The sequence below is a fragment of the Tupaia chinensis genome, unplaced genomic scaffold (assembly GCF_000334495.1).
Source record: "Tupaia chinensis unplaced genomic scaffold, TupChi_1.0 Scaffold000066_1, whole genome shotgun sequence".
Lineage (NCBI taxonomy): Eukaryota > Metazoa > Chordata > Mammalia > Scandentia > Tupaiidae > Tupaia > Tupaia belangeri.
In genome coordinates this window covers 7,298,594-7,325,267 of record NW_006159525.1, presented here as the reverse complement: position 1 = coordinate 7,325,267, position 26,674 = coordinate 7,298,594, and the positions used below count along the sequence as shown (strand labels likewise).

Sequence of the window (26,674 nt, the reverse complement as noted above, 5' to 3'; positions counted from 1 at the left end):
CCTTAAATTGAATTCATTATTTAAGGAGAAATTTTGCATCTTTTTCTTAGACTTTTACAGCATGGGTCTCCCCATGCCTCAAGCTTCGAAAGTAATTTATGTCATTTTTTTTTAAAGCACATCAACGGCCCGCAGGTGGTGCGGGTGGTTACAGAGCTGAACTCTCACATGGCCGACTGCCGACTGCCGTTTGAGTCCCAGATCTGGTGGCTTGCTTTCTCACTTTCCCTCTCCTTTCTCTGTCTCTCTCTGGTAAGCGCATGTACCCTATAGCAAGTTATAAAATTAATAATAATAACATAATACTGGTTATAGATATAATATTACTGGTTCCTTGGCAACCCCAATCCAAACATCCCTGACGCCTCTTTGAAAAATGGAAAGCACACTTATTTCTGAACCATTTTTAAAAACGATAATGTGAACAATACTTTTCATTGCAGCAAACCCAGCTAAGTAATACTTTCTAGCCCACCTTGAATCTCCAGCACGGACTGAATATGGTGAGGTAGTTAGGCCCATGCTAGTCACCCTGACCCTACAGCGTGTAAGTGCCGGGCTTGCATTTATTTATCTGTTTTTTGGAGAGGTTTTTGCCATAGGGTGCGTGCGCTCGCCAGACAGACAGAGAGAGACAGAGAGACAGAAAGTGAGAAATCACTCCCCAGGGGGGATGGTCACACCGCAATCCCTTCTCCTCCATTCTCCTCTCGGGATCTTGGGCACACATGCACACGCACCCAGCATGAGTTTTAAGCCACCGGGTCCAGCACTCGAACCGCGGTTGACCACATGGGAGTCCAGCGACATAGCCATTATGCTAACTGCTGGTCCCTACTGGGCTTGCATTTTATTGCAATTTTGGCTCCTTGGCCTGCAAAGTCAATGAACTAAACATAATGCCAATGAACGCTGCTTACCATTCCTTAGTGCCTGAGTTCAGTGGAAAGAGAAGAAACCATCACAAATGAGGAGAGTTTCCTTTAAATTGCTGGCCATGAGCCAGCAGGTGGCGTGGTGGTTGAGGTGGTGGACTCCCATGTGGTTTACTGTGGTTCAAATCCTGGACCTGAGGGCTTGCTTTCTTTCTCTCTCTCTCTCTCTCTGGTGTGCCCTGCAGCAAATTAAAAATAATAATGATCAACAAAAATAAATAAATAATTATTTTAAAAATAAATAAATGAATTGCTGGCCTAGAAAGGCACATCAGAACACTGATTCTGGAGTCCTCACAGCGGCGTCTCGTACACACTCAGAGAAGGTCCTCAAGCACTAAGACCATTGTGTCTACCACCTCTGGTGGATCACGCTTCCTCCGGGACTCACTTCTAGGGAGGAACCTAGAAGTAGGTAATAACACCCAATGGGCCAGCAGATGGCATGGAAGTGGAGGCACGGGATCCCACATGGCTGACTCTGCAGTTCAAGTCCTGGACCCAGCAACTTGAAAAATACACTGAGTGCAAGTGCGTGTGCGCTCAAAATCCTGAGAGAATAGAGAAGAATGGATTGTGCTGTGGTCATTCCCCCGGGAGGGAGGGTGATTTCTCAATTTCCCTCTCTCCATTCAAGAAAGCCCGCTAACATGCGGAGGAGAAGGACATGGCTTTAGGAGGCGCATAAGGAAACCAGGCTGGCAAACTCGTGCTTTAGTTAACGCTGGACGTTAACTTACAGCTAAATTGTGATGTTGCTATTGAAATCAGATGGGTCAGTATAAAAATGATCCCAGGGTGACTATTAGAAGCAGAAAGTACCCCCTGGATAGAGTAAAGCACCATCCGTGACAGATTCCATTTCCACATACGCTGTATCCGAATGACCTCCCACTGGAGAGTGGAGGAGCCACTGTTAATGCACTCAAACCCTCAATGGGTATTTAAGTTTGAGACCTCTGGTAGGTACCATTTGTCGGTTAATCCAACCTCCAATCTCAATTCTGTTCTCCTTTTCTCCTCTAGTACAGGGCCTAGAAAGCAAAATACTACAGTACAATTCAAACTACCCTTAAGATGTGGACTACATGTGTGACACAGTTTGATGTAAGTGGAATTCTGCTGGGACTGACCCTTTCCTCACTCCCTCCTACCTGCTGTAAATGATAATGCACTGGCTAGAACTACAGCTGCCATTATGTGACCATGAGGCAAGTAGCATGAGGGAAAGGTCAAGAGGATCTCAGATACTCTGTTCCAATTAATTTATATTTCTGGTTATGTGTCATGATTAAATCTGTTTAAACTACTGTTGTCAGTGCATTCCGAATGGATAGAGAATTCTATACAATGAGATCAGTGAGCAATCTGGAACCTTTCAACTGCCTATATAGTTTGCTGCATTGCTGTAGTTATTCACTGTCACCTACAAATGCTGCACCCACATCTTTATGCAGAGAATAGGAGCAGCGCTATCCAGGAGAAGCCCCTACATGTAAGCACAGGCTTTGCCAAAGTGATTCTGGGGAAATCCTTGCTTAGCCAGCTGCCAGTGTTGTCAGCTAGATAGGCAAAATTCATGATTTCTCAACCTTCAAATTCTGAGATTTGTTGGGAAAAAAAAAAGGGTTTGTTGCGCAAGCCCTCTGCCAGTGGGCCCCTAAGAAAGGAGGTGATTAGGATTTATAGGGACTAGGAAGGAAAGGGCAGGGAGGCCTTTGTCCTGCACCCATGGGGTTCCGTCATCCACTGGAAAGAGGTATTCCTGCCAGAAGATACAGGAATAAAGGCCAAGAGGGGTCAGACAGGCAGGGGATGAGCTAAGGGAGGTGACATCTGAATGTCGTCGTGGTGACTGGCCTGCACACCTGTCATGCTAAGTGGGTGTCCTGCCTGCAATTCTTGAACAGAAGGTAGACCTTGTCACTCTTGTCCAGTACCAGGCATTTTGGGGGTTGAGTCCTGACTTGTCTTTCTATAAAGCCTATACCTGACCCACAACAGAGTCAGAGAGCTACTGGCTGGACCCAAGAGTCCTCAGCACTCATGACTTCTGGTATGCCCAGCACGAAGCAGGTTTTCCAGTGAACTGAAGAGACCACATGGGAACGATCTTATCCCAGGTGTTGCTGAGTGGTGCCTAGGCTTGGGGTAGCTGAATGCTCACATCCTAATCCCTGGACCCTGTGAATAGGTGACCTTACAAAAAAGGAACTCTGTAGCTATGACTAAGTTAAGGACCCTGAGATGAGGAGAGTAACCTGGATTAGCCAGGTGGGCCCACTGTAATCACAGTTGTCCCTTATGAGGAGGAGGCTCAGAGAAATAGCAAGAGACTTACTGCTGGCTTAGAAAATAAAGGAAGAGGCCATGAACCGAGGAATGCAGGCAACCCCGCGAACCTGGAACAGGCGAGGAAACAATCCTCCCCAGCTCTGCCAAGATCTTATTTTTTTTTTTTTTTTTTTTTGGAGAGATTTTCACTGTAGGGCGCGTGCGCTCGCCAGACAGACAGAGAGAGAGACATAGAGACAGAAAGCGAGAAATCCCCCCCCAGGGGGGATGGTCACGCCGCAATCCCTTCTCCTCCATTCTCCTCTTGGGATCTTGGGCACACACGCACACGCGCCCGGCGTGAGTTTTAAGTCACCGGGTCCGGGACACGAACCGTGGTTGACTACGTGGGAGTCCAGCGACATAGCCATTACGCTAACTGCTGGTTCCCCTTTTTTTTTTTTTTAATAATTTTTTTTTTTTTTTTTTTGGAGAGATTTTCACTGTAGGGCGCGTGCGCTCGCCAGACAGACAGAGAGAGAGACATAGAGACAGAAAGCGAGAAATCCCCCCCCAGGGGGGATGGTCACGCCGCAATCCCTTCTCCTCCATTCTCCTCTTGGGATCTTGGGCACACACGCACACGCGCCCGGCGTGAGTTTTAAGTCACCGGGTCCGGGACACGAACCGTGGTTGACTACGTGGGAGTCCAGCGACATAGCCATTACGCTAACTGCTGGTTCCCCTTTTTTTTTTTTTTAATAATTTTTTTTTTTTTTTTTTTGGAGAGATTTTCACTGTAGGGCGCGTGCGCTCGCCAGACAGACAGAGAGAGAGACATAGAGACAGAAAGCGAGAAATCCCCCCCCAGGGGGGATGGTCACGCCGCAATCCCTTCTCCTCCATTCTCCTCTTGGGATCTTGGGCACACACGCACACGCGCCCGGCGTGAGTTTTAAGTCACCGGGTCCGGGACACGAACCGTGGTTGACTACGTGGGAGTCCAGCGACATAGCCATTACGCTAACTGCTGGTTCCCCTTTTTTTTTTTTTTAATAATTTTTTTTTTTTTTTTTTTGGAGAGATTTTCACTGTAGGGCGCGTGCGCTCGCCAGACAGACAGAGAGAGAGACATAGAGACAGAAAGCGAGAAATCCCCCCCCAGGGGGGATGGTCACGCCGCAATCCCTTCTCCTCCATTCTCCTCTTGGGATCTTGGGCACACACGCACACGCGCCCGGCGTGAGTTTTAAGTCACCGGGTCCGGGACACGAACCGTGGTTGACTACGTGGGAGTCCAGCGACATAGCCATTACGCTAACTGCTGGTTCCCCTTTTTTTTTTTTTTAATAATTTTTTTTTTTTTTTTTTTGGAGAGATTTTCACTGTAGGGCGCGTGCGCTCGCCAGACAGACAGAGAGAGAGACATAGAGACAGAAAGCGAGAAATCCCCCCCCAGGGGGGATGGTCACGCCGCAATCCCTTCTCCTCCATTCTCCTCTTGGGATTTTGGGCACACATGCACATGCACCCAGTGTGAATTTTAAGCTACCAGGTCTGGGACTTGAACTGTGGTCAGCCATGTGGGAATGCCCAGCGCCTTAACCACCATGCCACCTGCTGGTCCCTCTGCTAAGATCTAGATTCCAGCCCAGTGAGACCCATTTTGGACTTCCATCCTCCAGAACAGTAAGAGAATAAATATTGCTTAAGCCACTAAGTTTACAGCAATTTATTATACTAGTTACAGTAGTAGTAGGATATGAATACAGAGCTAGATTCAGCCTACAGATGTGTCCTATTGGACCTAGACATGGTGTTTTTTTTTTTAAGATTTTTTTAAAAGAGAGGTTTTTGCTATAGGACATGTACACTTGCTGGAGAGACAAACAGAGAGAGAGGAAGCGAGAAAACCCGCCCCCCGGGGGGATGGTCATGCTGCAATCCCTTTTCCTCCATTCTCCTCTTGGGATTTTGGGCACACATGCACATGCACCCAGTGTGAATTTTAAGCTACCAGGTCTGGGACTTGAACTGTGGTCAACTACATGGGAGTCCAGTGACATAACCATTATGCCATCTGCTGATCCCTAGACATGCTGTTTTAAAAATCTGGAAATGCCACCTTAGGTTCTCTTGGTAGAAGAAGAAGAAAAGAAGAAAGAGGAGTGGGGGAGGAGGAAGATCTGGAAATAATTCTTTGTATTTCCTGGTGCCTGACATCAGGTGGAGCCGGGCACAGGTTGCTTTCTTCAAACGGGGAAGGGGCCCTGCAGTATTCCACCATCCCTATCAGCTTCATTTCTTCACTCTGCCAGCCTGGCCACTTCATTGTGCAGACAAGGATCAGAAGTCCGCCTACATTCTACACAAACAAACGTCCCACAACTTGCTAAAATTTAATGAGAAATTAGGGAGTTAGGAAGAAAAAAAAAGTGCACGAATATAAGTGGAAGCCTCCTTCTTACTTACCTGGGGCTTCCTAACACAAATGGGGACACACCCTGTCTCCACACATGCTAAGCTCTTAAAGCCTTGGGAGATTTACCTGCAAAGGGGGGTCCCAGCAGCGCCGAGATGCCATTAGCACAGATGATGATGCCATAGGCGTTGGCCAGGTGTTCAATGCCCACCAAGTCTTCAGTCACCACGGGCATTAGGGAGAAGTAACCGCTGGAGAAGCCAATCAGGGCGCAGATGACCGCCAGGCCAGCGTAGGTGTGCGTCAGGGGCAGGATAAAAATACTGAGAACCAGGGTGAAGTTGGCCATCAGGAAGACGTTCCAAACACTGATGCAGGGCGAGTCGGCCACGATGCCCAGGACCACCTTCCCCAAGATGTGAACTATTGCTATAATTGAAGTCAGAGGGAAAACGTCGTTTTGTTCCGATAAATGGTACAAATTGACTATTTCTGGCAGGTGGATGAAAGGGATGACAAAGCTGCTGTAGGCGAACAGAGCCCAGAAGATGAAGGCTACGAACATCCGGTTGGTGAACAGCGAGGCTGTTCCGAAATAGCCGGAGTACCAGTCCCGGAAGCCCCTCCTGACCCTCACGGTGAGCTGACTCGCGGTTTTCAGAACGCGGAAAGCGCCCAGGTTCTTCCTGTGCCGGGCCTGCTCTGGGTACTCTTGGGCTGGAAGGTCACCCCGGCTCTCCTCGTGCCCGGGCCTGTCATCCTTCTCGTCGGCTCTGGCCCGCTGTCCCTCTGACGTCACGGACTCAGTGGAGTGAGCTGGCAGGACGTTCGGATCTTTCTCCGCTGGGGTGTTTGCGTCTGTGCCAGGCGACAGGGGCCTCATGAGCGCGCCGCAGGCGCACAGGTTCAAGGACACGGCGCCTTGGATCAGCATGGCGTTGCGCCAGCCGTACTCCGCGCACAGGTACTTGAGCAACACCGTCATCAGGAAGGCCCCGAAGCCCGTCCCGGTGGTGCTGAGGCCCTGGGCGAGCGCTCGTCTCTTCTGAAAGTACCTCCCCACCATGACCACCGCGGGCAGGTAGGCCATGCCGCTGCCGAAGCCTGCCGGGTGGAGGGAAAAGGCACACAGCACAGATCAGTGGCAGCCCATCTGCGTTTCCTTAGTTCTACTTACACGTCTTCTCTCTAAGGAAGAGAGTGTAGTGATTATAAAACGGGCCCTGGGGGCCAGCGGTTGGCATAGCGGTTACCACGCTGGACTCCCACGAGGCCAGCTGCAGTTCGAGTCCCAGATCCAGTGGCTGGGAACATGCTGAGCATGTGTGCCCAAGATCTTGGGGGGAGAAGGGGCTGAAGAGAGGATTGTGAATCACCCTGGGGGGGTGATTTCTCACTTTCCCTCTCACTATCTCTGAGTCTCTCTCTTCTGTGAGTGTACGCACTCTAAGGCAAAAACCTTGACATTAAAAAAATAAAAGGAATCGTAATTACGCAGACATATTCGCAGTGTGGCGTTCAGAAAACAAGGCCCGGAAGAATGGCTCTGGCGCTCTGAGCTCTCAGTGCTTTGACCAGAAAGAGACCTAATCTCTCTGGCACCCCTCAGCCCCACTTCCCCATTTCTGTCCCTTTCTCCCACAAAGTGCAGGGAGAGGCTTCCTCCGCATTTCCCTTATTTGCCTTGAGACCCAGGATCCTCCAGGAAAGAATTCAACTGTCTGGGCCAGCTGGCGGTGTGGTGGTTGAGGTGGTTGGATCGTCACATGGTCGACCCTGCAGTTCGAGACCCACACCTGGTGGCTTGAAAAACATGCTAGCTGTGTGTGCGTGTGCATGAGAGAAAAACGGAGAAGGAGTTGCAGTGTGGCCATTCCCTCTAGGGGGGATTTTATGAATTTTCAGGGCCATGTCCCTTTATTTAAGCTGTTTGTTCCCTCTACTGGGATGCTCTTACCCTCAGACAGACCAGGGACGGGTGCCCTCATCTCCTGCCCATCTCACCCTCCCAGTGAAGCCCACTCTGATCACCTTATTTTAAAAGGCAAGTCTCCCCTGCCCACCCCCTCCTTCCCAATCTCCCTCACCCTGTTCTACTTTTCTCTTTAGCTGTGGTAATTAGTCATGGAACTATTATGCAAGCTGGTTATGGTCTCTTGCCGGCTCTCCTTTTGCTAGACTGAGCGCCCCGAGAGCAGGGACCTTTTTCTATGTTGTTCACTGATGTCTTTCCTGACCCGCTAAAACATCGTCTGCTATGTAATAAAGGAATGAATTGAATGGGAGTTCTGTAGTAAGTTCTGAAGGAATGAACTGAATGAAAGTTCTATATTTTGAAATAATAGCAATTTTTCTACATATATGATTAATTTCACATTTCTAAGGTTAAGCTATATAAAAAAAAATTCAACCGTAAAATGGATGCATCTCTTTTCTGAAAAAGCCAATTATGGTTTTTTTTTTTTTTAGAGATTTTTCACTGTAGGGCGCGTGCGCTCGCCAGACAGACAGAGAGAGAGACATAGAGACAGAAAGCGAGAAATCACCCCCCAGGGGGGATGGTCACGCCGCAATCCCTTCTCCTCCATTCTCCTCTCGGGATCTTGGGCGGGCACGCACGCACACGCACCCGGCGTGAGTTTTAAGCCACCGGGTCTGGGACGCGAACCGCAGTCGACTACATGGGCGTCCAGCGACATAGCCATTACGCTAACTGCTGGTTCCCCAAAAGCCAATTATGTTTTAAAGAATAAGAGATGAGATTCAACATTAAATGTTACGGTACAGTACTGCTGCCTTTACAGTAGTATCATGGGTCAGGGACGTGCAATAGAAGGAACCCAGGTGGCCAGCAGGTGGTGTGATGATTAGCCACTGGACTCCCACATGGTCACCACGGCTTGAGTCCCAGACCTGGTGGCTTGAAACACTCCAGGTATGTGTGCATGCGTGCCCAAGATCCCGAGAGCGATGCTCTTCTCTCTCGCCTCTTTCTCTCTCTGTCTTTCTGATGGGTACCACACTTGCTCCATCATGGATAAGGAAAAAAAAGGGGAAAAACCCAGAATGGTTTAATGATCTCTCATGTTCCCTTCACTCAGCTTCAGCGTTATCAACTGTAGGCCCAGTCTTGTCCTCACCCCACACTCCCTCTTCCATGTTATTTTGAAGCAAATCCTGAATATATTATTTCACATGCAAATATTTTAATATAAATATCCAAATATAAGAATATTAAACAGCATAATCATATCATTACCTCATTTGAAAAATATGAACAATTCCTTGATGTCATTAAATATCCAGGAGATACTCAAATTTCCAGATGTCAGGACCAGCAGTTGGTGTAATGGCTATGTCGCTGGATTCCCATGGAGTCGACCATGGTTCGAGTCCTGGACCTAGTGGCTTCAACTCACACAGGGCACAGGTGCATGTGCGTCCAGGCCTAAGATACCAAGAGGAGAATGGAGGAAAAAGGATTGCGATGTGGCCATCCCCCCGGGGGGTAATTTCTCGCTTTCTGTCTCTCTGTCTCTGTCTTTCTGGTGAGCGCACATGCCCTATAGCAAAAAAATCTCTCCAAAAAAAGAATTTCCAAATGTCTCATAAATTATAACTTTTTTTAAAAAAAAAATGTGGTTGTTTAAATCAGGATCCAAATAAGGCCCATACATTATTATTTGTTTGTTTGTTTGTTTTTTTGAGAGGTTTTTTCTAGGGCGCGTGCTCTCGCCAGACAGACAGACAAAGGGACAGAAAGCGAGAAATCACCCCCTAGGGGGGGATGGCCACGCTGCAATCCCTTCTCCTCTCGGGATCTTTGGCACGCACGCAAATGCACCTGGTGTGAGTTTTAAGCCACCGGGTCTGGGACTCGAACCGTGGTCGACTACATGGGAGTTCAGCGACATAGCCATTACACTAACTGCCGGCCCCTACATTATTATTTGTTGATGGATATTTTAAGCCTTTTTTTCAATCTCTCTCTTTTTTTTTTTTCCTTGAAATTTATTTTAGGAGGAAACTGGGTCCCTTGTCCTATGAATTTTCCATACTCTGCACATTGCTGATGGCACAAATTAAGTTCAATTTTTTTAATATGATTTTCTTTTACTGGTAATAACTAATATGCTGAATTGAATATGGTTATGGAATTCTAAAGAGCGACAGTAGGAAATGACTAGAAGAAAAAGAACTGAGGGACAGAGCACAAAAATCTGCTAATTCTAACCTAGGATGAAAGATAAATGGGTCCTGGGGCCAGCAGGTGGCATGGTGGTCAAGGCACTGGACTCCAACACAGCTGACCGTGGTTCGAATCTTGGACCCAGTGGCTTGAAAATCACACTGGGCACGTGTACATGCATGCCCAAAGTCCTGAGAGGGAAATGGAGAAGGGATTATGGTGTGGCCTCAAAGATCCATTAACATGCAGCCATGGCAGGGTCCTGGTCCCACTCATCACCACACCTAGGAGTAGAAGGGGGCCTTCAACCGACAGCTCGAGTGGAGGAAGGAGGTCGGCTGGGGAGAGACGGCCTGGGTTAGCGCAGATGTGGGGAAGGTGCCTTCAGGGGCCAGGTTTAAGGGGGTGGGGTCCTGGTAAATTGAGATCTGCAGAGGCAGCATTGCTTAGCAAGGTTACTTAAACAGACATTCATTTTCTTTCCTTCTTTAAAAGAAGTATTTAATTTAATTATTATTATTATTTAACTTGACCGGAGAAAGGGAAGGAAAATAAGAATGCAAGCTGCCAGGTCCAGGACTCGAACCTTGGTTTGCCATGTAGGAGTCCAGCGCTTTAACCACCACACCACTTGCTGGTCCCAATAGACGTTAATTTTCTGCTTATGGGAGGACATTCCCATGCAATTTTAAAATGCCTAAGTGTTAAGATATGAACAAATCTCTCTCCAATGCTTCTTTGAAATGAAAAGGGTATTCATTATAGGCCATGCACGGGGCCAGGCTTGTGACATAGGTGATCTCGTTAAACTGTCCCAGCCAGCTACACCGGCCACTCTTCATTGTCCCCGTTTTGCAGATGAGGATACCAGAGACACAGGTAGGTTAAGCCACACAGATACCAAGTGGTTCAATAAAAAGCCAGAATTCCAAGCAAACTTTGAACTCTTAGGCTAACACATTCATCAGGAGAGCAGTAGCTCGATATTCACAAAGAGAGTCAAGGGACCAGCAGACGGTGTAATGGTTACGTTACTGGACTCCCCAGTAGTAGACTGTGGTTCAAGTTCTGGACCTCTGGACCAGGACGCGTGTGCATGCATGCCCAAAATCCCAAGAGGAAAACGGAGGAGAAGGGATTGCGATGTGACCGTCCCCCAAGGGGGTGATTTCTTGCTCTCTGTCTCTCTGGCAAGTGCATGTGCCCTATAGCAAGAATCTCTCAAAAAAAGGAAAAAGAAAAAGGGAAGTCAAGTGGATTAGGTTAATTAAAATATACAACTGCACAAGTGACTTCTTATCTGTGTGAATCCCACTACCTGTGGGTAAAGGAAATTACGGCTGGGGACGGACTTGACAGAACGGACATGCGAGCCGTGCCGCCTGGCAGCCAGCTTTCACGGCACCGCTGGGAACCACTCCTAACTGCCCCAGGGTGTTCAGATCCGTTCGCACGGGGTTACGCTTATTTCAGTCTGAACAGGGCTGAAGGATAAAGGATCAGCCTGTGACGTGTGCTTGATTCTGCAGTTATGAAGGAGGATGTCATTAACTGCCTTAACATTGGGTCTATTCACCCACATCCCTATTGTCTCCCTCCTTTTCCTGTCCTCAGAGGACAGAGGGCTCGCGTGGCGGGCCAGGCATGGACACTTAATTTGACTCTGTTAGGGAGGCCACGTCCAGGTGTTGGGTCGGTCCCCCCTGAAAGCATATTTACTACCTTGTATGTCCTGGAGTGTGGGGAGGGTTGAGGAAACAGAAAGTTTTAATGGGTCTCTTTTCTCCAGTTAAATTCATGGCCAAAATGTCCACTGAAACATTTAAAAAATACCCCCACGCTTACCGGCGGCCACTCCGAATGTGACGAAGAGGTAGTGCACGTTGGTGGCATAGGCACTGAGCACCCAGCCCAGGGAGTTGACGAGCCCTCCGACGATGGCGGTCCGGCGGCACCCACAGGTGTTGATGATATTGTCTCCCTCCTTTTCCTGTCCTCAGAGGACAGAGGGCTCGCGTGGCGGGCCAGGCATGGACACTTAATTTGACTCTGTTAGGGAGGCCACGTCCAGGTGTTGGGTCGGTCCCCCCTGAAAGCATATTTACTACCTTGTATGTCCTGGAGTGTGGGGAGGGTTGAGGAAACAGAAAGTTTTAATGGGTCTCTTTTCTCCAGTTAAATTCATGGCCAAAATGTCCACTGAAACATTTAAAAAATACCCCCACGCTTACCGGCGGCCACTCCGAATGTGACGAAGAGGTAGTGCACGTTGGTGGCATAGGCACTGAGCACCCAGCCCAGGGAGTTGACGAGCCCTCCGACGATGGCGGTCCGGCGGCACCCACAGGTGTTGAAAAAAAAGCCGATGAAAGGTCCTGTCACAGAGCATCGGAAACAGAGCTGACTGGCGGGGCCCTCAGTGCGGACAAAGACTGGGATGTCACTGGAGCTGTGAACTAAGGCGAGCGGAAGCGCCCCCGTTGCTGTATATGTGTAACACTTCGAGGTGGTTTTGAACAATGTCACAGAGCGCACCGTCTAGGTTTTAAAAGAAAGCCAACCTGGCCAACCTGGCCAGCCTCGGGGCGCAGGCAGTAGATGCTTCTCTGCAGGGCTTGAATCACACAGAAGACGGTGGTTCGGATCCTGGGAGGTAGACCCGAAACACCGGGTGTGTGTGCTCACACGTTCCCTTGGTCATGGCTGGCTGGAAGGCGGGGAGTGGGGCAGGATTATGGTGTGATGAGACGCTGTCAGGGGGCTTGTCTCTTTCTCTCTCAGAGAAAGATGTTAAAAACCAAAACAAAGGGAAATCTGAAATAAATAGACATTCTTTTTTTTTTTTATCTACCACAGAGGTCTTAAACTAGTCATCCAGGGGCTGTATCAAGCCTAAGGACACATTCTGTTTATCTGGAACAAAATTTTTAAATGTCTGGAATCTGGAGCCAGTGGCTAAGGTGCTGGACTCCTACACGGCTCACCATAGTTAGAGTCCTGGATCTGGTTGCTTGAAACTCACACCGGGGACATTTGTGTGCGTGCCCAAAATTCCAACAGGAGAATGGAGGAGGAGGGATTGCAGCATGGACATCCCCCCTGGGAGGTGATTTCTCACTTTCTGTCTCTCTATATCTTCTGTCACTCTGTATCTCTCTGGTTCTCTGGTAAGCACATGACCCTATTGCAAAAATCTCTCTCTCTAAAAGGAAAAAAAAAAAAAAGAAGTCTAGAATCTACTGCTAACCCTTAAACATGAAGAAAATTTGCCAAAGTCTAGCACAGCGCAGGCTATCTCCCCACACATCCCAGATCAACCGTAGCTGTGTGGTGGCCGGCTCTAGTTGGCTAGGTCACACCCTCTTGATTTTGCCAACCCTGCCTTCTGTTCTTTATTCTTTTTTAGAGAATTTTTATTTAACTTTATTTATTTATTTATTTATTTTTATTTGACCAGAGAGCGACAGAGTGAGAAAGAGAGCAAGGGAAAGTGAGAAAGCAAGCCCCCAGGGCCAGGGCTCGAACCACAGTAGGCCATGTGGGAGTCCAGCACCCTTAACCACACCACTGCTAACTCCTTCCCTCTGGTCTCACACCTGACCTCTGGTATACATTACATTACATTTTTTTTTTTTAAATTTCCTGGAGGTTGGAGAGAGACAGAGAGAGAAGTGAGAAAACACTCTTCCCCCACAAGGGCGACGGCCACACTGCAATCCCTTCTCCTTCATTCTCCTTTCAGAATTTTGGGCACACACACACACACACACACACACACACACACACTTGCCTGGTATGATTTTAAAGCTGACAGATCTGGACGCGAACTGTGGTCAGCCACCTGCTGGCCCCCATAATCTTATTTTTGATCATTATTACATTATATAGTTATGAAACCATATATTCAAGTGGAACTATTCCAAGGTAAAAAGAAAACAACAACACTTCTTCAACTCTAAAGGGGTTCTCTTCCTAGCCCAGACAGAAATAAAATTTTCTTTTAAAGTTCTAGCTATATTCATGTGCATATTTAGCATATTTAGGTACAAAGCCTGCTAATGAGTTTATTTTATCTAGTGATTTTGAGAGTAATCCTAAAACTTATGTCTGTGAAGACTTATTGGGGCCGGCAGGTGGTGTGGTGGTTAGGGGTGCTGGACTCCCACATGGCCGACCGTGGTTTGAGTCCTGGACCTGGCAGCTTCCTTTCTCTCTCTCCCTCTCTCTCCGTGTCTCACTCTATACCTCTCTGGTCAAATTAAAAATAAGTAAGTAAATAACGTTAAATAAAACAGTTGTTAAAAAAAAAAAAACTTATGGAGGGCACTTATCTCTCTCTCTTTCTCCCCCTCACTTGCATACGCTCTACCATGAATGAAGAAAAACAATTTTTTAAAGGGCAAAAAATTAGGAAAATGTTTTGTCATTGTTGTTTTGTTAAAGGAAAAGGAATTGTTGGTCTCTCAAAGTTCTCGTCAGACCCTGAGGCATGCAATGAGACCTGCCTGTGGCATGGCCAGATGCAATGGCAACATGTCCAGTGACCCTAAAAACTCATCTTTTATACTAGTAAAGGGATATATGTAAGTTATTCTGAGAGTTTCTATTGGACGAAGATGTCGGGGAATGGACAGGACTGCACAAAGTCTATTAGCAGAAGCTGTCTGGAGCAACTTGCTGGCAGTGACGACTGGAAGAACGTTTTGTCTGGTGCCAGGAAGGAACCCCCCCCCTAAAAGGAAAAAAAAAAAAAAGAAGTCTAGAATCTACTGCTAACCCTTAAACATGAAGAAAATTTGCCAAAGTCTAGCACAGCGCAGGCTATCTCCCCACACATCCCAGATCAACCGTAGCTGTGTGGTGGCCGGCTCTAGTTGGCTAGGTCACACCCTCTTGATTTTGCCAACCCTGCCTTCTGTTCTTTATTCTTTTTTAGAGAATTTTTATTTAACTTTATTTATTTATTTATTTATTTTTATTTGACCAGAGAGCGACAGAGTGAGAAAGAGAGAAAGGGAAAGTGAGAAAGCAAGCCACCAGGTCCAGGGCTCGAACCACAGTAGGCCATGTGGGAGTCCAGCACCCTTAACCACACCACTGCTAACTCCTTCCCTCTGGTCTCACACCTGACCTCTGGTATACATTACATTACATTTTTTTTTTTTAAATTTCCTGGAGGTTGGAGAGAGACAGAGAGAGAAGTGAGAAAACACTCTTCCCCCACAAGGGCGACGGCCACACTGCAATCCCTTCTCCTTCATTCTCCTTTCAGAATTTCATTCATGCATTAGTACTTTCATCTCATCAGACACATAGATTGTAGACTTCCTAGTGGGATGCCAGTTTCTGTTGAGTCTAGCGAAGAGGGAAAGGAGTTGTAATTGGAACCAGGCAAGGAGGTAGGGTCTTGCTTTACAGTGCTGAGTTCCAGGGTTAGGCTCCATGAGATTGCTTCTGGAACTGATACCAAGTAACTCATCTGGGGATCACCAATTTCCCAACCAGATTAGTCATTGTTCATTCTTTCATTCCCACACTCTTCATTCAATAAACATTTATTGAGTGATTTCTATTATTTCTGTACAATCCTGTTAAGGCATAGCCTCTGACTTTAGGAGTTTATGGGAATGAGGAGACAGATGTAAAAATAGGTCAATGCAAAAAAAGTGTTAAAGGAGGGCCGGCAGGTGGTGTGGTGGTTAGGGGGGCTGGACTTCCAGATGGCCGACCGTGGTTTGAATCCCGGACCTGGAGGCTTACTTTCTTGCTTTCTCTCTCTCTCTCTCTCCCTCCCTCTCTGGTCAAATTTAAATAAATAAAGAAATAAAGATAATAAAATAATTTTTAAAAAGACATTAATTTAATTAAGTTTGTTGGATTACAGAAAATAATTCAGCAGCTAAACCTGTTGGAATAATTTAACATATTAAATTATTTTATATCAACATATTATATGCTAGTGGGTTGTCAGAAAACTCATGACACATTTTTGCATAGAAACACACAAAGAAAGGGTCATGACTTTTCCGACAACTCAATATTCATTATAATGTCCAATTATACAAATCATACGCAAGATAAGCACAGTAATATGAATAGCTGAAGAAACTGCTGGGGGTAACTAAGATTTAGATACATAGTTGAAGATATTTCTTTGATTTCTTTACACACATTTTTATTTTTCTGAACTCATGGTCACTCGGCCATGCCAAACTTTAAATGAGTGGGTAAAAAAGAAAAAAAATGCATGACTGGTCAGTTTGTTCCTAATGGGCCTTTGAAAGGTCAACAGCTCCCGGTTCAGTAGGACAATCATATTTTCCACAGCACAGAAAGGGCCCAGAAGCAAGTTTTTCCAAGATACTGCTTTATGAAACAGTGCACTAAGAAGGCATTTGGGCAAAAAAAAAAAGGAAAGAAATTCCCAAATTAGTGCAAATATTCACATCTAGAGGAATTTTATAAATAAAATAAGCATGAACTGTTTTCCTAATTAAAAACATTAAGTTGATAACACCGTCTGGCTCGTTAGTCAACTCTTGCACACTGGAGCTTCACTCATTTCTGGTTTGCAGGTGGCAAAATCAGACTCATAATGCCATGATTTCTCCACAGTTATAAAGCGCAAATGTTTAAAAAATAAAAGGGTTCAAACTCAACCCCTCTGACTATTTCATTTCTAATGATTGGGTCCCAATGGTCAACTGGCATCTCCACGACTGAAGTGCTATTTTGATAAAATAAAAACCCGTTATACGCTCTAAGGAGAGGAGGACGGGTAACACCGAGCTGCAGTTCTCTGACCGTGACTCATGCTTCCACAGGTGATTTCATGTTTCCGACGGTAATATCAAACTTTTCCTCTTCAGAAGAGATCGGAATCTTCCCGAGAGGAGAATGGAGGAGAAGGGATTGTGGCGTGACCATCCCCTCTAGGGGGTGATTTCTCGCTTTCTGTCTCTATGTCTCTCTCTGTCTGTCTGGCGAGTGCACGCACCCTAATAGGCAAATCTAAAAAAAAAAAAAAAAAAAGAGAGATTGGAATCTTGGAATGTTTCCCACAATGCGGTGGCATTGCTGCAGGGAACACTCCCAGAAATCACCCTATCTTGCCTATCCCAGCGTCTAACAGCTTGAGAAAAGGAATGATCTGAGGGGAGCCTTGGCGCTCAGGGCTGGAAGTCGCGGCTCTTTGAACTCCAGGTCTCAGGACAAGCGCTCGCTGCAGTGGAGTGTGGAGCCTCTACATCAATGGCTGTCTGCCTTGGCTGGCCACAGGAGTCACTTAAGAGTTTTAAACAACAAATCCTGGCACCCATGCCAGGAGATGCTGATTTAGAGTCCAGGTGTAGCCTGGGTTTCAGGGTTTTAAAAAGCTCCCTGGTAGAGGACCGGCAGGCGGTTTGGTGGTTAAAGCTCTGAACTCCCATACGGCCAATCACAGCTTGTAGTCCTGAACCTGGCAGATTTCTGTCTCACTTTCCCTCACTCTCTCTGGTCAAATGAAAATAATAATAATAGTAACATCAAATCAATAATTCTATTTTGTTTTTGGCAGGTTTTTGCTATAGGGCGTGTGCGCTCGCCAGAAAGACAGACAGAGACAGAGAGGCAGAAAGTGAGAAATCACCCCCCCCAGGGGGCATGGCCATGCCGCAATCCCTTCTCCTCCATTCTCCTCTCTGGATCTTGGACACGCACACACACGCGCCTGGCATGAGTTTAAGGCACCGGGTCTGGGACTAGAACCACAGTCAGCTACATGGGAGTTTAGTGACATAACCATTATGCTAACTGCTGGTCTCAATAATTCTTAAAAACGAAAACAAAATAAAAGCTCCCTGATGGTTCCGATGTGCAGCCAGACTCTACAAGCACCGCTATAATCTACTTTGCAAGTAAATGATCTTTTGCAGCCTGTGGGGTCCCTAATAATATGGCGTCCACCATGAATTATTTGGAGAGCTATGATCAAAAAGATAATAAATAGAACAAAACGATTACATCGGGTTAAAGATGGGGCCTCCTGCACGATGCTGGCAAATCTATGCTAGTAAAACCTAAAACAATGCATATTTATTGAATCTACCACATACAAATCACTGCCCAGAGAGATAGCTTTCAATTATTGTAACATAATCTGTGAAAAAAAAAATTAATTTAAAAGCAATAACCCAAATAGGCTTACAATGATTGGAAAATGAAAAGAATTTGTAGCTGTCCACTTGATAGGTATTTTTGGCTCTCACTGAGGTAGTGGCAGGCAGAGTGTTACAGTGACACAATTTGGAGTCCAGTGGACCAGGTCTGATGCCTGTTCTACTCACTGGCTGTTCAACCTTGGTGAGTTTCCTACCCTCCTGTGCGTTGCATGCTCCACCTCTGTAAGACACAACGATGGTCCGGCTTCCAGGGCCGCAGGATCGCATGCGATCATAGACCTCACATGCACTTGGCACACAGTCTGTTAAATAAAGGAGAACTGAAACCGCTGTGTTCTAGCTTGGAAAACTTCCCTCATGTTGCTTCAATTTCTGCAGGCCCTGGACCAGGAAGTTTAGGGGAATGCACAGTAACGTCAGGTCACCTTAGACAGAATAAAAGGCCTTTCATTTATGTACCTAGGAGCCCTGGCGTGTGGTGATTTCTGAGACCCAGGGCAAAAAATGTTCTTCTGGCAGGCAGCTTTCCTTGTAGAAAGGTCAGTCCGCAATCTGCAATTCCACTGCGTGGAATTCAGGGACTCTCAGAGTTCCGAACGCAGCTGTCTTCCAGGTACATTGAAGATGCCTGTCCCACTCACTTGCTATGAACGAGGTGTTCTTCTGTGGGCGATAAAACTCTACCCGGTCATTTCAGAACTGATTCCACTCGTATTTCTATAGATCTTGTGTAAGACAAAATAATGCCTACGTTAACCTTATTGGATAGTTTGCAAAATACAGGGACATCTCATATTCTGGTCTTTTCCTGAATGTTATTCTTGTTGCTATAAGCTTATACTTCCCAGGTGGAGTCTCTCTGTGTGTGTTTAAGAGAGATGTTTTTTTGGTCTGGCAGGTGGTGTGGTGGTTAAGGGCACTGGACTCCCACATGGCTGACCGCAGTTAAAGTCCCGGACCTGGTGGCTTGACTTCTCATTTTCCCTCTCTGTTTCTCTCTCTAGTCAAATTAAAATAATTAAATAAAGTTAAATAAACTAATTCTTTAGGGGAAAAAAAGAGATTTTTGTGGGACCAGCTGATGGTATAATGGTACGTCACTGGACTCCCACACAGCTGACCGTGGGTCGAGTCCTGGATTCAGTGATTCCAAACTCACACTGGGTACATGTGCATGTGTGCCCAAAATCTTGAGGGGAGAATGGAGGAGAAGAGATCACAAAGTCCCTTTTACAGCAAAAATCTTTTCTTTTTTAAAGAAATTTTTGCTATAGGGTGCATGTGCTCCCTGGAGAGACAGAGAAAGAAAAATGCGAAATCATTGCCTGGGGACTGACCACACCACAATCCCTTCTCTTCCATTCTTGTCTTGGAATTTTTGGGCATGCATGAACATGTGCCCAGCGTTGAGTTTCAAGCCCGCAAGTCTGGGGCTTAAACCATGGCGGATATGTGGGAGTCCAGCACCTTAACCACTATGCCACCTGCTGGTCCCGAATCTGTATGTATTTTATTCTACTCCTTAAAAAACATCTTTAGGAGACTAGCAGTTGGCATAATGGCTATGTTGCTAGACTCCCATGTAGTTGACCGCAGTTTGAGTCCCGGACCTGGTGGCTTAAACGCATGCTGGGCGCATGTGCGTGCGTGCCCAAGATCCTGAGGGGAGAATGGAGGAGAAAGGATTGCGGCATGACCATCCCCCCTGGGGAGGTGATTTCTCTCTTTCTGTCTGTCTCTGTCTTTCTGGTGAGCGCACGTGTCCTATAGAAAAAAAAAACATGTTAAAAACAAACTACCTTTTAAAAGGTAAGAAAGCTGGATTTTTATTTACTTCTTTTTTTGAAGTTTTTGCTATAGGATGTGTGTGCTTGCTAGACACAAAGAGAAGAGAGGAAAAGTAGGAAATCGCGCAGCAGGGAGACAACCACACCGCAACCCCTGTTCCTGCATTCTCTCAGGATTGTGGACACACATGCTTGGTGTGTTTTCTCAAGCTGCTAGGTCTGGGACTCAAACTGCATAGTTCCAGTTTTCCTTTACGAGCTTATCGAGAAGGTAGAATCGTATTCAACATAAATTTAGAACATTCCCTGCACCAAAGTTAACCTGCCTTTCATTTTTTCATGGTGAAATGCGATGGTCATCTTTAACTTAGTCAGAAGGTAACTGTGTGTCCTAGTTTTAACAAGACCACTGCAGAGCTGGAGTCAGTTCAGTGATGTTACAGACAAAAACAACTCATCAACAATTCTCTGACACACAGTGGCACTTCCGTTTCATTTTAAAACTAGATCAATATTGGGTTAGCAATATTGATGGTGCCAATATTGGTGGCATGGTAGTTAAGGTGCTAGACTCCCACATGGTCGAGCACTGTTTGAGTCCCGGACCTGGTGGCTTGAAAATCACGCCAGTGGGTGTGTGGGTGTGTGTGTGTGTGTATGTGTGCCCAAAATCATAAAAGGAGAATGGAGGAGAAGGGACTGGCATGGCCATCCCCCTCGGGGGGGGGTGATTTCTCACTTTCTCTCTCTCTCCAGCAAGCACATGTATCCTGTAACAACAACTTAAAAAAACTGTTAAAACAAAACTAAAAAAAAAAAAACTAACTAGATAAGTAGTAATTCTCTTTGGGAAATATACCCATACACACACGCCATACATCCTGAGAAATAAGATGTTGTCTTTGCCGCCTGTCATTAGCTCTACCACTGCTATTAGCGTTGTTTGTATTGTCAAATGTCACATCCCTTGAATGCCAGCCAAGATCAACAAATCTCTGAATTGGATTCAAGCAATTAGTTACCAATGTGGCCATCACAGAAAAGGCACAGATCCCCATCAAACACACACATGCCTGTCACACAAATGCTCTCACAAAACCAGAAAAATACCAGAGACTATTTATGTTCTCAGTATAAAATGTATCAGAAAAAATGTTAAAGGAAACTAACACAGGGTGCATATGCTTGCCAGAGAGACAGTGAGGAAGTGAGAAATCACCTCCCAGGGCGGATGGCCATGCCACAATCCCTTCTCCTCCATTCTCCTCCTGGGATTTCGGGCACGTGCACACATGCACCCGGTGCCTGTGAGGTTCCAGCCGCTAAGTCCAGGTCTTGAACTGTGGTTGGCCATGTGGGAATCCAGCGCCTTAACCACGACATCATCTACTGGACCCTCAAAACTATTTTAAATTAGGGGCCAGCAGGTGGCATAGAGATTAGGGTGGCTAGATCCCACAGGGCCAACTGCATGGATTGAGTCCTGGACCTGGTGGCTTAAAAGCATGTCCAGCACAGGGCACGCCCGCCCTGAATCTGAAAGGAGAATGGAAGAGCAGGGATGGTGGCCTGGCCTCCTTGGGAAGGGGAGGAGGAGAAGTGCTTTCTCACTTTCTCTCTTTCTGTCCTTCTCTCTCTGGTGAGGGCGTGCACTATGTAGCAATTAGAAAAAACAGCTGCTTATTAAATATTGGTTGACAGTAAAAGTTGTTTAGTTCCCAGTCTGAAACACATTCATCATAAAATCACACTCCTAATAACTTCCCAGTTTAGTATCTCCTCCTACGTAAGCACTGGTTTCACAGATCGCCAGGCCATTAGATTTAACTAGAGAAATGCAAGACTATACTTTGATTCCTTTGTGTTAGCTATGTTGGTAACCTTCTTAAAAACAATATATTTTTCAGTAACAGATGGTCAGTATTTCAAATGAAAAGCATTAGAATACTGATACGATCGTGACTTGACTTTTATAGTGTCTTCCCTACAATTTTAATTTCTTTTTTTAGAGATTTTTGCCTTTAGGGTGTATGTGCTTGCTGGACAGAGAGAGGGACAGAGACAGTGAGAAGGAAAGTGAGAAATCAGCCCCCAGGGGATGGCCATGTCACAATCTCTTCGCTCTGTTCTACTCCCAGGATCGTGGGAACGCATGCACACATGTCCGTGTGATTTTCAAGCCACCGGGTCTAGGATTCAAACCATGGTTGACTGTGTGGGAATCTAGTGACATAACCATTATGCCATCTATTGACCCCCCAAATTTTTTTTTAAGAATGACTTTATTTAACTTTATTTATTTATTTATTTTAATTTGACCAGAGAGGGACAGAGTGAGAGGGAGACAGAGGGAAAATGAGAAAGCAAGTCACCATGTCTCGGACTCAATTGTGGTTGGTCATGTGGGAGTCCAGTGCCCTGAACCAACATGCCACCTGCTAACCTCTAGCCCCTAAAATTTTAATCATTTAAAATACTTATAAATATTAAGTAAGCAGAGGTTTGTAATGACAGGTAATGAAATATAACAGTTAAGAAAACCAACTTGGGCTGCAGAGATGTACAATGATTCAATGTGAATAAGAAATCATAAAAAAAGAAAGAGACTTGAGGGCAGAAGAGTTTTTTTTAAATGATCAACTGTTAAAGTAATCCAAGTGTTGGGATTAGCAGGTGGCATGGTGATTAAAGCACTAGGCTCCCACTTGGTCAACTACGGTTCAATTCCCGGATCTGGTGGCTTGCTTTCTCACTTTCTCCCTCTCTCTCTGTCCCTCTCTAAATAATAATAAATAAATATTTAAAAAATAATTCTTTTTTTTTTTGAGAGGTTTTCGTTATAGGGCGCGTGCGCTCACCAGACAGAGAGAGACATAGAGACAGAAAGCGAGAAATCACCCCAGGGGGGATGGTCACGCCACAATCTCTTCTCCTCCATTCTCCTCTCGGGATCTCGGGCACACACGCACATGCGCCCGGCATGAGTTTTAAGTTACCGGATCCGGGACGTGAACCGCGGTCGACTATGTGGGAGTCCAGCAACATAGCCATTATGCTAACTGCTGGTTCCCTAAAAAATAATTCTTACCAAATAAAGTAATCCAAGTGTTTACAATATTCAAATAGCTGTATCACACAAAAAGTCACACATTGTTAAGACCCACTTACATAAGGTACTGAGAACAGTCAACTTCTTGCAGACAGAAAGCAGAGCGGTGGCAGTTAGTGGCTGCGGGCGTAGGAGCGGGGAGTTAGTGTTTACTGGGTGCAGAGTTTCAGCATGGGAAGACAAACATCATTCCAGAGACGGATGGTGGGGAAGGCTGCATGCTGTGGGAATGTTCTTAACAGCACTGAGCAGTGTGTCTGAAAGTGACTTAAATGGTCAGTTTCCTATTACGCATATTTGAGCACAGTTAGGAAAACAAGAACTTCAGCAACATCTGTCTAATATGTCAGCAATATAAAAGATCACTTACGGTGGGGACTGTCATCTTACAATTACCCCGTTTTCCAACATACCCACGATCAGGGTGATGCCCATGCTTAGGGAGCTGACCCAGGCGGTGAGGCCGCGGCTCTGGTGGAACTCCTCCAGCCACTCCACGTTGAGGACTCCCAGGGCCATCTGGGAGCCCATGATGAGGACGTGCACAAAGAAGGAGGAGAGGACCATCATCCACGCCCAGCCGCCATCGATGTCTGGGTGGGGCTTAAGCGTCTTCTTGTCTTTGGGGTCATCCTCAAAATCATACCCAATGTCTTCATGACTTGTATACATCTTCCAAGATTTTCTGAAACACGTAACACAAGTAACATCACTGAACATTAAAACAAAAATGTCATCTTCTTTGGAGAGGTTTTCACTATAGGGCACATGCGCTCGCCAGATAGACAGAGAGAGACAGACAGAAAGCGAGAAATCACCCCCCAGGGAGGATAGCCAGCCACGCCGCCATCCAAAGAAGGAGGAGAGGACCATCATCCACGCCCAGCCGCCATCGATGTCTGGGTGGGGCTTAAGCGTCTTCTTGTCTTTGGGGTCATCCTCAAAATCATACCCAATGTCTTCATGACTTGTATACATCTTCCAAGATTTTCTGAAACACGTAACACAAGTAACATCACTGAACATTAAAACAAAAATGTCATCTTCTTTGGAGAGGTTTTCACTATAGGGCACATGCGCTCGCCAGATAGACAGAGAGAGACAGACAGAAAGCGAGAAATCACCCCCCAGGGAGGATAGCCACGCCGCAATCCCTTCTCCTCCATTCTCCTCTCGGGATCTTGGGCACGCACGCACACGCGCCCGGCATGAGTTTTAAGTCTCCGGGTCTGGGATGCAAACCGCGGTCGACAATGTGGGAGTCCAGCGACATAGCCATTACGCTAACTGCTGGTCCCCTATATCATCTTCTTTGAAAAGTTGGACCTCCCATCAAGACCCACGTGGCCCCATCATCACAAGGGACCTTTGGATTAATCTTCATCATTAGAGGATTTGGGAACACACCTTACATTTTCATAGCTCAAGTGTCTTTATGAAACCTGTTTCGTCTTTATAGCTATCCCATCAATGAGTATTATAATCTTGGATATGGGGAGTGAAGTGACTCTCCCAAGGCCTCATGGCCAGTGTGCACTGTGGCCAGATGGAAATGAAGCGTGAACTCAGTTCTTGACTCCAGAGCCCGTGCCCTGTCCCCTTACAGAGATGGATACTGACACGGGACAAAAAAAAGATGTCAGGGAAGGAAGACCTCAGTTTGGGCAGCTTTTTGGAGTAGCTTGACCTTGGTGGGGCCCTTGGTAGAGGATCTAGTTCTCAGTTTTTGTGGGTCCAGGTGCAGTACAGCCAGGGTAGATTAGACTCAGAGGGATGGATTCATGCTAGCCCAACTCAGGAGAGACTGATATAGTGGAAGGCCAATGTATTACTTTACAATGGGAGATCCAGCTTTTAGTAATGGTGACTGCTACATCTGATTTTATAAGACATACTTAAAATTTTTAAAATTATTTATTTTATTTTATTATTATTATTTGCTATAGGGCATGTGCACTCACCTGAGATAGAGAGAGAGGAAAAGTGGGAAAGCAGGTCTAGGATTCAAACTGTGGTTGACCACGTGGTAGTCCCGTGCCTTAACCACCAGGCCACCTGCCGGCCTCCATACAAGACATACTTTTATATCTTCTGCCCACCTCTGCTCCTGGAATACTAGCAAATTGCTTGGAAAATGGGAAACGAGACAAAAGGGGTTTGGATGCTACGGTGACGTATGGGTTACCAGATGAGGCGACCAGGCAGGCGCTCGGACATGCAGGGCCTTGAGTGTCAAATGTGGTGGTTGGAGTTTATCTTATACGTCCTGAGCAGCCACTGACTGAAGCTGCACGAGGAAGAGACATCTCGTGACCGGTGCTTTGCAAAGACCCACCTCTCCAAATGTTTGGATGAGAGGAGGGAGAAAGGCTGGAGCTGGAGGAGGGAACAGCAAGCAGGTCAAGCCAGGGTCTTCGTTTTGGTTTTCTGTCTAGGATGAGAATTAAGAATGTGTGTAAGGCCCGAGGAAAGGCAGCAAGGGCTGGTGGGAGAGGTGGAGAGAGAAGAGGAAGAAGTAGGTGGTGAGACGAGGCTGGTCTTGATCAGAAGAGAGACCCATCTTCTGAGACTGCAGGATGGAGCTACGATGGCAAACAGTGGGATGGGGAGTTACATCTGATGGTTTAATTTCTTTGTGAAGTATCAAGTTAGGCCATTGGCTGAGGATGAGGAGGGCCAATGAGTCCCCTGTGCAGGGGACTCTGTGCAGGATAACAGAGAGGACCATGCCCACAGGGGGAGATGATCTGGAGGCAGTTCTAAAGACTGAGCTGAGCCCCGCAGGGGGCCCCAAAGACAAAAAAACAGGGTACACTGCCCCAAAACCCACAGTAAGGTCCAGCATCGTCCATGGAGAACTTGAAAACAACAACAAATAACTAAAAGTTGGCCTGAATTTTTTTTTATTATTGTAAGATATCAGCAGTTCCACACAATGGCACTGATAAAATATTTCTCCCTGAAAGTGTTTGCCGATCTAAGTTTCAAACATTTCAGTTGCGTTTCAATGATAGCTATGCATGCTTCAAATTAGCCAGTTTTACTCAGCCTTTCGTAGACAGCATAATGTACGTGGAAGTTATCTCAGAGAACTCCTGCTTTTGCAGTTGAACCTGGCACACGAGGCGTTCCAGCTACACACACAGTTTCTAGGATAAGCCTAGGCCAGCCCGGTAGTGTAGTGTTTAAGTGCTGGGCGTTGGACATTGGACCCCACATGACTGACTGTGGTTTGAATCCCAGCCCTGGCAGCTTGAAAAATACAGTAGGCACGTGAGTATGCATGCTCCAAATCCTCATGGGATGAAGAAATGGAGGAGCAAGGATCATTGGGGTTGCTTTCTCTCTCTTGTACCTCCTGGCAATTAAAAGAGAGAGAAGTGCTCAGTTGAGAAGTGTCGGTGCTCACCTCGCACCATCCGTGCCTGAAACCTCTGTGGATTACCCATCACTGCCTTTGCCCAGGACACCTGGGATGAGCTGAGCCCGCATAATCACCGTTGAAGAGCCGGAACTTTGCCGTGCTTCCCTCTGTCACCCTATGTGTCCACGCAGAGGTTTATTTTTGTATAAAATGTTAAATAATGAAACAGAGGACAAGACTGAGAGGTGAGGGCCAGCCCCATAGAGCAGTAGTTAAGGGCTGCATGAAGAAAGCCAGAGCCGCATGGCTGACCAGGCTTTCAGTCCTGGTCCCAGAGTCTTGAGAAATGTAAGCGCACATGCCCAGGATCCTGATGGGTTGGAGAATTGGAGGAAAAAGGACTGCGGTGTAACCAGGTCCTGAAGGAATGCC

The 26,674-nt window shown here is 46.4% G+C and overlaps 2 protein-coding genes across 2 annotated transcripts in view; both read right to left on the bottom strand.

Annotated features, from left to right (window-relative positions):
• SLC16A14 (solute carrier family 16 member 14) overlaps positions 1–23,558 on the bottom strand; it is a 30,137-nt gene extending 6,579 nt beyond the window's left edge. The window contains exons 1-3 of the mRNA XM_006141912.1: positions 23,292–23,558; positions 12,052–12,195; positions 5,758–6,735 (exon numbers count right to left, since the gene is read on the bottom strand). Of these exons, the coding sequence (XP_006141974.1) occupies positions 5,758–6,735; positions 12,052–12,195; positions 23,292–23,550 (1,381 nt within the window). The 5' untranslated portion in view covers positions 23,551–23,558. The remainder of the gene's footprint in view (positions 1–5,757; positions 6,736–12,051; positions 12,196–23,291) is intronic.
• A 53-nt stretch (positions 23,559–23,611) lies between these two features.
• LOC102474871 (uncharacterized) overlaps positions 23,612–26,674 on the bottom strand; it is a 42,887-nt gene continuing 39,824 nt past the window's right edge. The window contains 2 exon segments of the mRNA XM_014582114.1: positions 23,612–23,615; positions 23,723–23,869. Of these exon segments, the coding sequence (XP_014437600.1) occupies positions 23,612–23,615; positions 23,723–23,869 (151 nt within the window).